The 13,556-nt window shown below is 42.3% G+C and overlaps 1 protein-coding gene across 1 annotated transcript in view; it reads right to left on the reverse strand.

The window, feature by feature from the left end:
* Window positions 1-2,439: 2,439 nt before the first annotated feature.
* Window positions 2,440-13,556, reverse strand: part of LOC138258852 (SH3 domain-binding glutamic acid-rich-like protein 3) — a 101,332-nt gene continuing 90,215 nt past the window's right edge. Inside the window, exon 3 of the mRNA XM_069206145.1 lies at window positions 2,440-2,559. Coding sequence (XP_069062246.1) covers window positions 2,440-2,559 — 120 coding nt within the window. The remainder of the gene's footprint in view (window positions 2,560-13,556) is intronic.

A 13,556-nucleotide genomic window follows, 5' to 3' on the forward strand; every position in this document is an offset into this window, starting at 1 on the left:
GGCACAGTAGCTTTCAAGCTTTTCCCACCCCGCTGTGAGGCAGGGACATTCAAGATATGATCCTGATGTTTTAGGTTCAATCCTGGGTTCCAATACAGATGGTTCTGAGGGTTCTTGGTCTCTTGGCCCCATGAATCCTTATCGACTCCGAAGTCTGTTGGCACACGTGGGCCTTGAGTGAATCCTCCTCTTTCAAGGGGCACAGCTCGGGGGATGCCTTTCAGACAGAATCTGCATCACAAAGGAGATGGCCTGGTTATCTTTCATGGAAATATCTTTATTCTTCCCCCTTTTTTCCTCTTTTTTATGTGTACAGCATTGTGCAGCACACATACAAAGAGGCAAACACCTCTTGTGATTGTTTTTGTGCAAGAAGATGTCCCTTTGTGCACAAAAACAATCATCCCCGCAACACAGGCATCCCTGCACCATGGTGCAAGAGTGCCTGCATTGGTGCTAATCAGAAATTTTTTGCACCACCACAGGGAGAGAAGACAAAAATGTGCCATATCTTGTGGATACAGCACATTTGTACCCTTTCCCTGTGGCGCAGGGTGGTGAAGCAAAGGCACTTGCTGTTCAGCTCTGCACCAGATGCCTCGTAAATGAGGCCCTTAATGTGCAAGTTTGTTTAACCCATGCTCAGCTGTTCTCGTTAACTCTTCACCATGAAGACAGTGTTTCTTATTAAATTTATGTCTGTGCTCCATTTTAGTGATTGCAAGGAACGGTCAATACAACTCCTGTACATCACTTTCTTCCCTGACCAATTGGTGCTGAGGAATCATGCTTCATTTGTGCTAAAAGTCATGTCACCATTCACGTAGGCCAGCATATTGCCCTCCCCCCTTTCTCTCTTCACTACATACCACTAAGTGTGAAAGGCTTCACCATTTAGACTGAAAAAAATCTCTTGGCTTCTACATCATGTGAACATGAGAATGCAAAGATGATGATCAGCTTTTAATGGGTTTGCTGGAGCTAAAAGTGGAAGGTGGTACAGAAAAGAAACCCTACCCATAAAGACATGCTGTGTCCTGGCCGTGCTATGCCCTGGCTCGAGAGCTTACAAAAGTCACAAAAGTCAAGACCACTTCAACAGCATTAGCGAGGGGAATTCCTGTACTAGAAGTCTGCCAGGCTGCTACATGATCCTTCATGGTCATTCATGTATTTGTTCCCACAAGCACTACTGCCTCAACAGCCAGGTTTGAAACGAGTCCCAATTTGCCACCCAGTCTTGCAGGACTTCTTGGAATGAATCCACTTCTCAGACCATCCTCCCTTGGGAGATACTGATTGGGTTCTATTCATGGGGTGAGAAGTCTATGGCTAGGAATAGCCTTCTGAAGAAGAAAGTTGATTGCCTTCTGTAACATTCTCTTTTGTGGATGCTCTGTCTAACCTCAGATTCTGCACTGCTCTCCTCCCTTCATGTTCTGTGGCGTGGATTTATGTAAAAGTTAAAAAGGTCCCAAGTTAGAATTGGCACACTATAATATACCTTTTGTCAAGGCTGAGCTGCATCTGAGGGTGCAGAAAAGTTTGAAAAGACTGATGTCATTGTGCAGGGGCACTTCAGGAAGCAGTGCAAGGCTGCTGAGAAATCTGACAGTGCTTACCTTCCGGCGCATCGAAACTATTGTTTTAAAAAATCTGGATCCAGTCTAGTGCCTGTGGACATTCAGAAGGTGAGGAGTCTGTGGTTAGATAGAGTATCCACCGGAAAAGTGGAAAGTTAAGTAACTTGCTCTTGACTACATAGAATAGCACTTTTTTGGCATGTTTTGCCTCAGTTTTTAACCTACAACCAACCAGGTCACAACCATGTTCCTGGCACCATATTGAGAAATATATATTGCGGCCACATGTGACTTTTAACTTCCATGCCACTAGTGCATATCTTGTGACAAATTGCAGTTACCATACTGGAAAGTTAAATAAGCAGATTGGGTGTAGCGAGTTTTACGTTACGTTTGCATTGACAGATCACCACACCGTGACACTGAATGACAGTGTCACACTTCGGAATGGCAGTGGCGTAACGAAGTTTGAGGGGGGCCCTTCTAAGCTCACTCAGGCGTTTGCAGGCCAGGGTATTGTGCTGAAAGGGCCCACTGGAGCCCCCACCAACCCTTACCCCCGGACCGCAAAGCTGCGGGGGCCTATGTTTCTCCCCGGCAGAGTGGTAATGCAACAAAAACTAATCCGAAAAGTGTGAACAGTATTAAAAAAGATATCACTCACTGGTGTAATTAACGTTGTTCTTTTCATTCAATAAAACACAAGCACAGCACATAAAATCCTGACTCAATTAAAAGAGCAACTTAAAGAAATGTGTACAAATACAAATGCTTTTATATATTTTCTTTGCAAAATACATACATTTATTCAAAATGTTCCAGTGTTTTCTGGAACATTAAGATTTGTTTTGTTTATTTACCATACGTGCGATTGACATGTCACATTATTTGTTTTCTTATTCTTGTCTACCACTGGCAGCTTCAAGAACTTCAGAAACTTACAATTTTCATTTGCATAATGCATCATTTGATAGTCCTAAAAGGAAGAAAACGAACACATTAAACTACGTTTTGGTCTTTGACACAGTTAACACATTCAACACATTTGATCTCAAAATCTTTTGCTCCTTTTATGCTGCATGTGTAATATTTCTGGTTATCTCTACCACACTAGATGAAGATATAGATGTTCCGGTACACCCTTTCTTACAGATTGCATCTGAACCTCACTCTACTATGCTAGGAACCTATGTCAACGATACCTAAAACTTGGTAATTACGGTCTTCGCAATGGTCTAATTGACTAACTTTTGAAGGTGCAAAATGCAGAAAACTAGCTTTTGGTGACTCAAAGAGAGTGATATTGTGTTGAATTAGTTTGCTTCCGTCCCAACAGGTGGAAACCAGTTACGCAAACGGGTTTTTCAAGTCAACCTGCTCTTCCTCCAGCCTGTGGAGGCTGGGTGTATTCTCCCACCATATTTAAAATGTTATTTCAATGTCAGTAACTCCAAACCTTGCTTGAGAGTAGATTTCCTTTCTGACATTACAGAAAAGTCTGACATTCTGAACAAAGTAGATAATAGGATGCACTTGTTTTATTTAAAGCTAAGCCTAACCAACACATTTTTTCTAGTCCATTTGGGAAAGAAACCCTCCGAGATTCGAAAATAACTTAAAGCAAAAGGGCATTAGAAATCACTCCTGTAATATAACATGAGTAATGCAATTCATATTATTTATTTCGGACACAAACCTGTATCTCCAAGATCATATCATGCAAATAACAAAAACGTCAGCACAAGCACACTTCATTAAGAGTGTAAAACCTTTGAACTCAGTGAAGACTTAACAACAAGTAACCAAAGCTGTGACATTATTTTCATCTAGACAATGAGAAGGTTATCTGGCCTGTTCACCCAAAACATCCGCAACTCCTCTAAAAGTAGGTGCAAGACTGGTCTCCAGAGTAAACATATTGACATGACACATATTCTGAATTATCTTCACTGGATATCTTTGAAATTAATACATGGATGCGAGACATGCTTCATTATATAGAAACCGTTACACCTTCATCAAACTAGGTACCTTCACACTATAATAATCTCTGGAATAATACAACATAGCAGAAAGCAGAAAAGGCAAAACATGAGCCACCCTGGCGACTGAACAGACTAAGTAAATAAAAGACCACAAAAATTAAACAATGATGTTCGTGCTGTGCTCGGAACATTTTTTAGCACACCACTTGAAAGCTAAGACTGCCAGTGTCCCTGCAATCAGAGGGCGTCTAAACAAACAACCATTAAAAAAAAGCTCACACTAAACTATTAATGTCTGCGTTTCACTTGGACCAAGTTAGTTATGCACACTTTTTAAAGTAATTAGTGTTTTCCCGTTTGTGAGGTCTACACTAAAAATATACAAGTAAATAAATGGAAACAATAAATGGCTCCTAATATGAGCTACAATCAAATCCAGGTTCCCATGTATAATCAGCTATGTCTCTCTGGACAGCCCGCCATCGATCTACACACATATTCTTTTATTCTAACATGGACCTGCTGAACACAATTGCCTCTAGATTAGGGAGATGTGAAGTAAGGTGCACACAATCTAAGAAAACGTCAGTACTATTCTGTCACAGTCCAAAGATCTAACCTTCAACTATACTTCATAAGCAACCCCTGCATACGTGTGTTACCAGAAACACTAGCCTCTGGCTGAGTCCCAAGGCTGCGTTTCCAGTTCAGTCTCAGTGAACCTTCCGTAGGCCATAGGCAGGAAGCTAAGCACATTTGTGGTAGCGGTACTGCCAGCTTCATAGTGTTTTTTGCATGAGAACAATTGATAGCAGATGAGAAGGAGGGTGTGCTCAAAAATAGGAATTTACACCACTGTCAAATGTATAAGGAAGGCCAACATATGTGTATATGTTTTGCCAGGCATTTAAAAAAAGAATGTGGCATAAGCAAAACTCAATACAACACGTAAAACTGTGGAAGACTTAGCTGAAGAAGATAATGGCATTTTGCAGTGTTGGTGATTTTTGTTAACTCTGTAAGGGAGAGCCGGAGGAGCAATTTAAAAGAAGTAAAGTTATACATATATTGGGTGTCACACGCCTCTCTAACACAGGAGAAGAAGGGTATTTGAAAGTGCAAATATAAAAAAGGACACAGAAATCTTAGGCTCTGGGTGCTCTTACACGGGAATTGTATCTAGGCTTCAAAATGGGCTCCTTCTCTTATGAAGGTGAGTGATTTTGCTGCTTTGATTGATGGGTCAGTCTCACAAACAAGGCATCAAGAGAATATCTGTGACTCTGAAGATGGGAGAAGTCCACAAAGCTGTGCATCATACCATCTGATATCATTGCTGCATACTGACGGTGAAATTTATACCAAAACTGTTGGGGCCAGATGTATCAAAGGATTTTACCCATTCTATGTCTATGGGAAAATGTCTTCCTACATATGGCCCTTGGTGTTCTAAATCATCTTGTAATACAAAAGCAGCATAGCTTTACATGAGGACACAGACCGGTTTGCTCTTTTATCTATGCCATTAGCTTCTTTTGGCCAAACATGATAATAGCGCACTTGCAGTTTTCTTTTTAGTCACTAAAAGTGCTTTCGATAAAGTTTGAGGTTAATCCTTGAGTGAACATTTGGAAGGAAGACTATTCCCTTATAATTGTGACTGCTTATGGAAGTCTTTCTGAAGAACCAGCAACCTCTGTTAATTTGTATGGCAAAGTATTAATGGAATACATTCCCCTTTTCTGTAGGGTCACCCCAGAGATTTTTGTGTCTTTCTTGAACCTATTTTTGGCGGTATTTGGTCTCTATTTCCTGTGTCACTTCTAATCAGTGCCACTCAGTGTGCTGTTTTTGTAAAATGTTAGTGATAAATATTGTTTCACCCAACTCATCTATTTATTTGTCATGTAAGACTTGTAGTTATAGTGCACTGCAGTATACTGTAATTGCATTTACATAGTGTTTACTACCCTTGACTAGGCATGGAAGTACTTTATTGTGAGTAGCACGCTTCTACAGATCCCAAGCTAAATGGCAAATCCAGTGGTTATTGATTATTTTTGGTTATTGGGATTAATCTTATGCTCTCAAAGAAATACTTTCATGTGTTTGCTCCAGTTTGTTTGTATTAGGTTAGATTGATAGAAGTTAGGTGTGATCATCAGTGGGGTCTAAATTAGTTCTTGAAAATGGTTGTTCAGATGAATAGCAGTGGTGGCCACTGCAAATCTCAAGGGGGGGGTGGGAGGGGGATGGGGGAAATAAAATAACGTAAACAAAAACCAAAAAACTGTTCCTGCCGCCGCAGGCCGCCTCGCTTCTCTTTTGATAGTCTTGGTGTCCCAGCAGTCCCTGGGACACCAGCACAGGCTCCCCATGGAATCCTGGCGCTGCTCTCGTGCTATACCTAGCATGAGCGTAGTGCCAGGATTGGTCTGAGAGGCTTGGACTGCCGCTCAGACAATGCACTGGAGTCTGTGCAGTTTTTCCAACCCGGCTGTGCAACCCACCGGGTTGGAGAAACCTAAGTGCGCATGTCAGTTTGGCTGGCCTAAGACAGCCGGCCAAACTGACATGCGCACTTAGTGCACTCACTCCACTCCTTCTCCTCCCCTCTCCCATGGACCAGCCCCACCCCTCCCTGCACATGCTGACTGAGCCAGCAGCTGAAAAAGAAAAAAACAGTAAAATATTGTTTTATTTTTCAGATGCTGGCTCAGCCAGTGGTGTGACACTCCATCGCCATTGCCCCTGATGAATAGCGAGGCTAGAGAAAACTAGTGGAAGTTAATTGTCATATACAGGCGGCAGTGTGAATTCACACCACCCACTAACTGCCTGGAGCACCACTATGCTCTGGTTGCCTATAGTTCAAATGCACTACACTGATGGATGCTTGGCTTGTTAAGTTAACAGCTCAGAGACAAGAGCTTGCCTCTTAGCTGAAGAAGAACAAATAGATATTAAGAGCTAACTACTTACCAGAGATTGTTTTTTGGAAGTAGGCAAGGACAGCTGGCAGAAAAAAGGACAGCTTTAGCATGACCTCTTTTGAGTGCAGATGCTAGGGAGGGGGTATCCTATTCATTCCCATGCAACTAGGCTCCAGTAACAGTAGGGGGCAGGAGAGAACCATTTCTTCTCCTCCAGGTGGAAGGAGAGCTCATCTAAATAGGAAAGTGAATAAGGCACTGAAGCTAGGCCTGACTAGTGGCAGGTGTATTTTGTTATCTAGAAACAGGAGATCCTTGATGTTAGAAATGGGGGGTGTAGGTTGCAGTGGTTTGCACCCTGTCCAGGTACGGACCCTTACTCTAGTCAGGGTAAGGGAATCACACAGCTGAGATAACCCCTACTCACCCACTTGGTAGGTTGGCTCAAGCAGTTAGGCTTATTTCAGAGGCAATGTGTAAAGTATTTGTACACACACACACACACACACAGTAACAGAAAATACCACAAAAGTACTCCACACCAGTTTAGAAAAATATGATCAGAGTAACCAAGACCAAAATGACAAAAATCCAACATTCACAATTAAAGTAACACATTTTCAAAGATCAAATCTTAGTATAGGGCTTAGAAACACAATAGCTCCAACTGGGGCTATCATGTCGTCTTGACAGAGTTGTTCCCAACAGTCTGATGCCACTAGTGAGGGAGTACAGGCTGGTCACGGAGTCGCACGAACCCCAGGTACAGTATGTTGAAAAAGGATGAGGAGACAAATATTTTGCACAGACTCAGGGAGGTGAGGCGTAGCTGGAGCCGGAGCAGCATCAGCTCCTCGCTGCTACTGGGGAGGTGATGTGTTGGTTCCTTACAGCTTGGCAGAGGAGGTGAGGAATCAGTTCCTTGCGGTTACAGGCGAGGTGGTGTGGCCTCAGTGGTGAGGGGTCGATTCCTTATGACCTGGCGGGGTAGATGAATCCAGCAGGCCAAGATGCAAGGCATCGACTTTGCGGTGTCACAATCAAACTGCTGGGCTACAGATGCTGCAGCAGAGTTGGAGTCAGGTGTCACAGATGTCAGGGACATGGAACTCGGGACTAACATTGTGGTGGGACTTCTGAACCGCTGTAGCAGCATAGGGCATGTGTTGCAGGTCGCAGTTGTTGCACTCAGTGAGGACCCCAGCTCTGGTGCAGGCGGTGGCATGGAGTCAGACAGCAGTGCTGCTTCCAAAGTTGCTCTGGAGTTAATGTGCTTGGTTTCTTCTTAGTTGCACCAGAGCTCACTTCCAAGGGCCCAGGAACTGGATTTGGCACCACTTGGCAAGTCAGGACTCTCAGCAATAGAGCCTATGTGCTGGCAGATGAACTACTTTGTGTTCCTGAGACTTCTTAACAGCAGGCAAGCTCAGTTCATGCCCTTGGAGACCCTTGGAAAGCAGGATGTAGAAAGACAAGTCTAGTCCTTTCAGTCCCAGGATGGAAGTAGCAAGCAGCAGGCCAGCACAACAAAGCAAAAGGCAGAGTGGGAGTCCCTTCTATAGCATCCCGCTCTTCTTTCTGTCAGAATGTTCTCAGTCCAGAAGTGTTCTAACTCTGTGATGTTAGAGGCCCAGTACTTATACCCATTTCTCTCTTTGAAGTAGGCAGACTTCAAAGAGATGTCTTTGTAGTGCACAATACCATGCCCTTCCCTGCCCTGGCCCTAGACACACTTCAGGTGGTTGGAAACTGCTTTGTGTGAGGACAGGCACAGCCCTATTCAGGTGTAAGTGTCAGCTCCTCCCACCACTCCAGCTCAGGAAGACCCATCAGTCTAGTGGTGGGCCATTAGGAAATGCAGGGCACATCTCAGCTCATTTTGTACGACTGTCTAGAGTGAATACACAAACAGCCCAACTGTCATCCTGACCCAGACGTGTATTCAGCAGATAGGGAGAGGCACAGAATGGTCAAGCAAGAAAATGGTCACTTTCTAAAAGTGCATTTTGAAACCTACATTTCAAAAACCAACTTCACCAAAATATGTATTTTTTAAATTATGAGTTCAGAGACCCCAAACTCCAGATCTCTATCTCCTCCCAATGGGAAATGACACTTAACACATAGTTCAAGGAAATCCTCATGTTACTTTATGGGAGATTTAGGCCTTACAATAGTGAAAACTGAATTTAACAGTGTTTCACTATCAGGACATGTAAAACACACCAGCAAATGGTGCACTTGCCAGGTCGAAATGGCAGTTTAAAACTACACACATAGACACTGCAGTGGCAGGTCTGAGACAGGCTTACAGGGCTACTCATGTGGGTGGCACAATCAGTGCTGCAGGCCCACTAGTAGTATTTGACTTACAGGCCCTGGGCACACATAGTGCACTATACTAGGGACTTACTAGCAAATAAAACATGCCAATCGTGGAGAAACCAATCACCAATACATTTTAGACAGAGAGTATATGTACTTTAGCACTGGCTAGCATTGGTAAGGTGCCCAAAGTCCTAAAGCTAACAAAAACAGGTCGGGGATAACCCTGCATAAAGGACCAGGTCCAACACTGTATAATTGTATGGTAAATCAAACAGGAAGTGCCTGAAAAAGAGGTGGGGACATTACTGAAACTGAGAACACTCCATCGGAAGAAGTTACTGCTGGAAGAAAACATCTGATTCGTGCTGGAAGAAGATGACTGACCCATGGACTCATGTTGTTCTGAATCCAGCTGGCACTAAAAGGACTGTAACTGCTCTCCAAGGGTTAAAATTGTCTTCCTGTTTGCCTGCATTAGGGTCACAAAAAGCAGGACCAGCTAACCACAGGGGACTAAACCCTGCAGGGTGCATGGGTGGAGAGAGGCCTGGTGCATAGAAGCCTGACCTGAGGAGCTAGGAACTGCAGGACTGACCCAGACAAACTTTTCAAGAACCTTAAAAAATATGGGTCTTAGGGCCTGATGTATAAAATTTCCAATTGCAAAAAGTGGTCGCAAGTTGCACACCTACTTTTTGCAAATGGAGAGGAATAGGCATTTCACAAAATTCCAAATTGCAGGGGGTTCTAATCAGACCTACCTCATCACTATTCACGAGGTAGTTTGTAAATTGCTACTCCCTATGATTGGATGCCTTTGCAGGGATGGTGGTCTCTGAGGGGGGCAGTAAACTACCATGTCTGTGAATGTATTTCAAATAAAGTCAACTTTTTTTAAATGCGGCACGTTTTATTTAAGAGAGACTGCTGCATTTAAAAAAAAGGTTTACATTTGTTTGTTTGTGAGAGACTTGGCAGTAGCTCTGTAGACAACAATGTTTTTTAATGTTCACTGAAGGGAAAAGGTCCGAAGGAGTCCATTTAGGAATGAGTTAACACCTACTTTAAGCTGATGCCTTTGACAATATTTTTCCTATGAAGCACAGTTTGACTCAACCTGCAAGGTTAAGTGCTCCATGGTATTTCTTGGAGCTTAGATAGGAGAAAGCTGTCTGTAGATGGTTAGAAAGATGCTGGCAAAAAAACGGTTCCTACAGTGACAAAGTTGCCTTCAGATCAGGACTCACGTCTTACCATAACCATAAGCATATTAAAGCAGCCAGAAAAGCTCACATAATCTCTCGAATAGAGCTAGCAGGGAATTCTTCAAAAGTTCTCTTCAAAATTCTTAATGATTTTGTGAACCTTTCTGCCTGCTTTCAAACTGTTCCTGCTTATTAGCAACTGTGCAATGCCTTAGTTTACTGCTTTGATAATAAAATCAATCCAATTTATTTGAAATTCACATTGTCTACAGCACTCTCCTGAGAGATTCTAGATCTTAACACCCACTGTCAAAGGGATAACTGTTCACTGGAACAGGTTGCTTCTTTCTCACTCCAGCTGAATCAACAAGCTTTAGCTAAGGCCAAATCAGGTTCATTCTTGGAACCATGTCCCCCGTGGATTTTGGCTGTGCTCTTGCACCAGTTGGCCTCTATGGGAAGGACATTGTTTAGTTTATTCATTGACTCTGACAGCATCCCTTGTGCGTAGAAAATAGTTCACGCTGTACCTGTTCTAAAATGGCTAATGTTGACCCTTTGAATCTATCTAATTACCGTCCGAAAGTCCTGCTTCCACTTCTGGGTAAGTATTTAGAGGGTCTGATAAATTCTCAACTCTCAGCCTATTTAGAGGCCAATAAGTTCTTCAACTCCTCTTAGTCCGGTTTCAGGGCTGCTCATAGTACAGAGACTGCCCTGGTCGTAGTGACAGACTTCATTAGACTCTCTTTGGGTAAAGGCATCCCGACTGTGTTGGTCTTATTAGACTTATCGTCTGTCTTTGACACTGTGTCTCATCCCAGACTGATTCATAGACTGTCCGAGATTGGTGTCTCAGAGAGTGCCTTGAAATGATTCCAAGATTTCCTCAGTAATAAGTTGCAGAACATTTCATTAGGCCCCTTCAAGTCCTTTCTATGTCTGTTGACAAGGGTGTGCCTCAGGGCTCAAGTCTTAGCCCAACTTTATTTAACAAATATGTAGCCCCTCACCTTGCAGAAATAGTTATATCCTTTGGGTGCAGCATAATTTCATATGCCAATGACACACAGCTGATGATCTCCTTTGATAAGAACTTGAATTCATTTACCAACAGCATGAATGCTATTGCTGATTTGATTGCTACCAACTGTTTACAGTTGAATGCTGAGAAAACTGAGATCATGCCATTTAGAATTGCCCAGCAATCTTAGTCATCGGACTGGTGGCCGATCAATCTAGGTCCAGCCCCCAAACCCAAGCTGGTAGTCAAAAACGCAGGTCTAAATATTGACCACTCTCTTTTGATGAAAGATCATGTTGCCACCATTAGTGGCAGCTGTCTCAACAACATGTGTCTTTCAAGGAAGGCTTTCCATTTTCTTCCAAATCTTCTAGGAAACTTTAATTCAGGCCCTGATTTCAAGCGAACTGAACTACGGCAAAGTTCTACTTGCTGCTGCCAATGCAAATCTACTAGCAAAATGGCAATTGGTTCAAAACTCAGCTCCCCAGTTTGTCTGCAACCTCCCTGCCAACGCTGCTTCTGATCCCTTACTGAGAGCCCTACACTGGCTCCTCATTGAGAAAAGGTCACTTTCTAAAATTTGCTGTCTAGGCAAGAAAGCTCTGATTGGAAATGGCCCCTCTTACATAACCCAGAAGCTTAAACACTACTGTCCCTCTAGGGATTTACGTTCCAAGGACAGGTTTTCATTGTCAGTTACCTGCATTTGTTTGACGAGAAGTGGGAGAAGATCTTTTACTTATTTGGTACCATTCTACTAGAACAATCTACCACTTCATGTTTATTTCTGTTCTGATTTTATTAGGTTAAGAAATTGCTTAAAACTGCATTGTTCTAGATGGGCATCTGTGTCCTGACTGTATCTGTTTTAGCACCAACATACCCCTTCATTGGTGATTGCAGCGATTTATAAGTTATATGATCATAACACAACATGGTAAAACCTCACTGTTTTATGAACTGATTTTGGTCAAGTAAATTGATACAGACCTTAACAAATAATTATTTGGAAAGGACACATTAAATGCATTTCTTCCAAATAGCCATTGATTATGGATTTCTAAACCCTTTTTGTGGTTTGATAATCTGTTACAGAATCAGAAAATGGGCTTAGTACACAACAAAAAGTTTTGTGGCTGCAAACCCTGTGATTTTGCGAACAGCTGGCATTGAAATCACTAAATCAAATCCCTAGATATTTTGTCCTCTGGAGGCCACGAGAAAGTGCTGAGGCTTACACAAGGAGATTGTACCCAAGGCAAGAAAGCAAATCAGCATGGTCCCACTGGGTTCTTTTTTGCTGTGCTGTAAACTGGTTCAATGGTACCTTGCAGTGAAGTTATCTGGTCTCATCAAGCCCTTCATGGCTACAGCTTCCAGCCTTGCCCCGCTGGAGGTTTTTGAATTCTGAAAAAAGTGACTAATTCTAAAGGGAAAACCTTAAACCAGGCAAGGCAGGAAATCTAACTCAAAAAGGTACAAGGATACTAAAGCAAGAATTGTCTAACTCAGAACATTTGGTTCCAAAACCAACAGCTTCAGCATGAGCTCGACACAATGTATCCGACTATGAGGGACCCTTGCCGGTCATAGCCTTGGATGTTGTCCCACTGGAATATTTTGACTTCCTTTTCAAAGACTAAGTGAGGAGGTGAAAACTTTGACTGGGACAATCAATTTTGTGTATCCAACCTCTGTTCAATTGTGGTTGGCCTGAAATCACATCTCATCAACCACAAACAGTGACTTCTGGTTGCACTTAACTTTTACTTGTTGTTATTTGCTTCAAAAGCTCTAAATTCAATTCCTGAGTTTCCCAAAACTCTTTTGTTGGTCATAGTGTATGTTTGCTTAGTGTTTCTCCATGTGTCTAATCTGGTTTGGGAATTTCATTGTGTTTTATTTGTTATTTTATACTTGTCAGAAGTGCTTGAACCTAACATGCACTTCTCTCAGGCTTTCCTGCAGCTTGTGCCATATGTAACTGGGTTGAGCAACGATTCTTGTTGGACCTTGTCCTTACCTAACCAGAGTGGGTATATTATGTTTGTAGGGGTACTCATCCCAAATTAATAATCCCATTTCTGTTTTAAAGTTTATACTGAGCACATTATACAGGACACAACACATAGCTTTTCCTAATTTACAGGTTTTAAGTGTCTTTTTTTCAGCAACTTTTTCTCGAGTCATTTATGTTTATGCAGCAGTTTATAGGTCTTATGCTTTATCCATTTGTTTTAGACAACTTCTAATACAGTGTTCTCGACCATTGTTCCTGTCATTGAATAGGTGGTTGATGTCTATATCTGTTCTGTGGTTTCAGCCTAAAGCTAATTTTGAAAATAGAGTTGCTCAATTTTTCCTCTCAGTCTTTTTGAGGTGACTGTCGTAGATGCTGCTTTGATGTTACACTCATCTTATTCATCAAATTTGTTCAAAGAGAATTACTAGAAAAATGGATGAATCTCCCAGTTGTAATTTTAAGTTGACTCAGT

Source organism: Pleurodeles waltl, chromosome 2_1 (genome assembly GCF_031143425.1).
Source record: "Pleurodeles waltl isolate 20211129_DDA chromosome 2_1, aPleWal1.hap1.20221129, whole genome shotgun sequence".
Lineage (NCBI taxonomy): Eukaryota > Metazoa > Chordata > Amphibia > Caudata > Salamandridae > Pleurodeles > Pleurodeles waltl.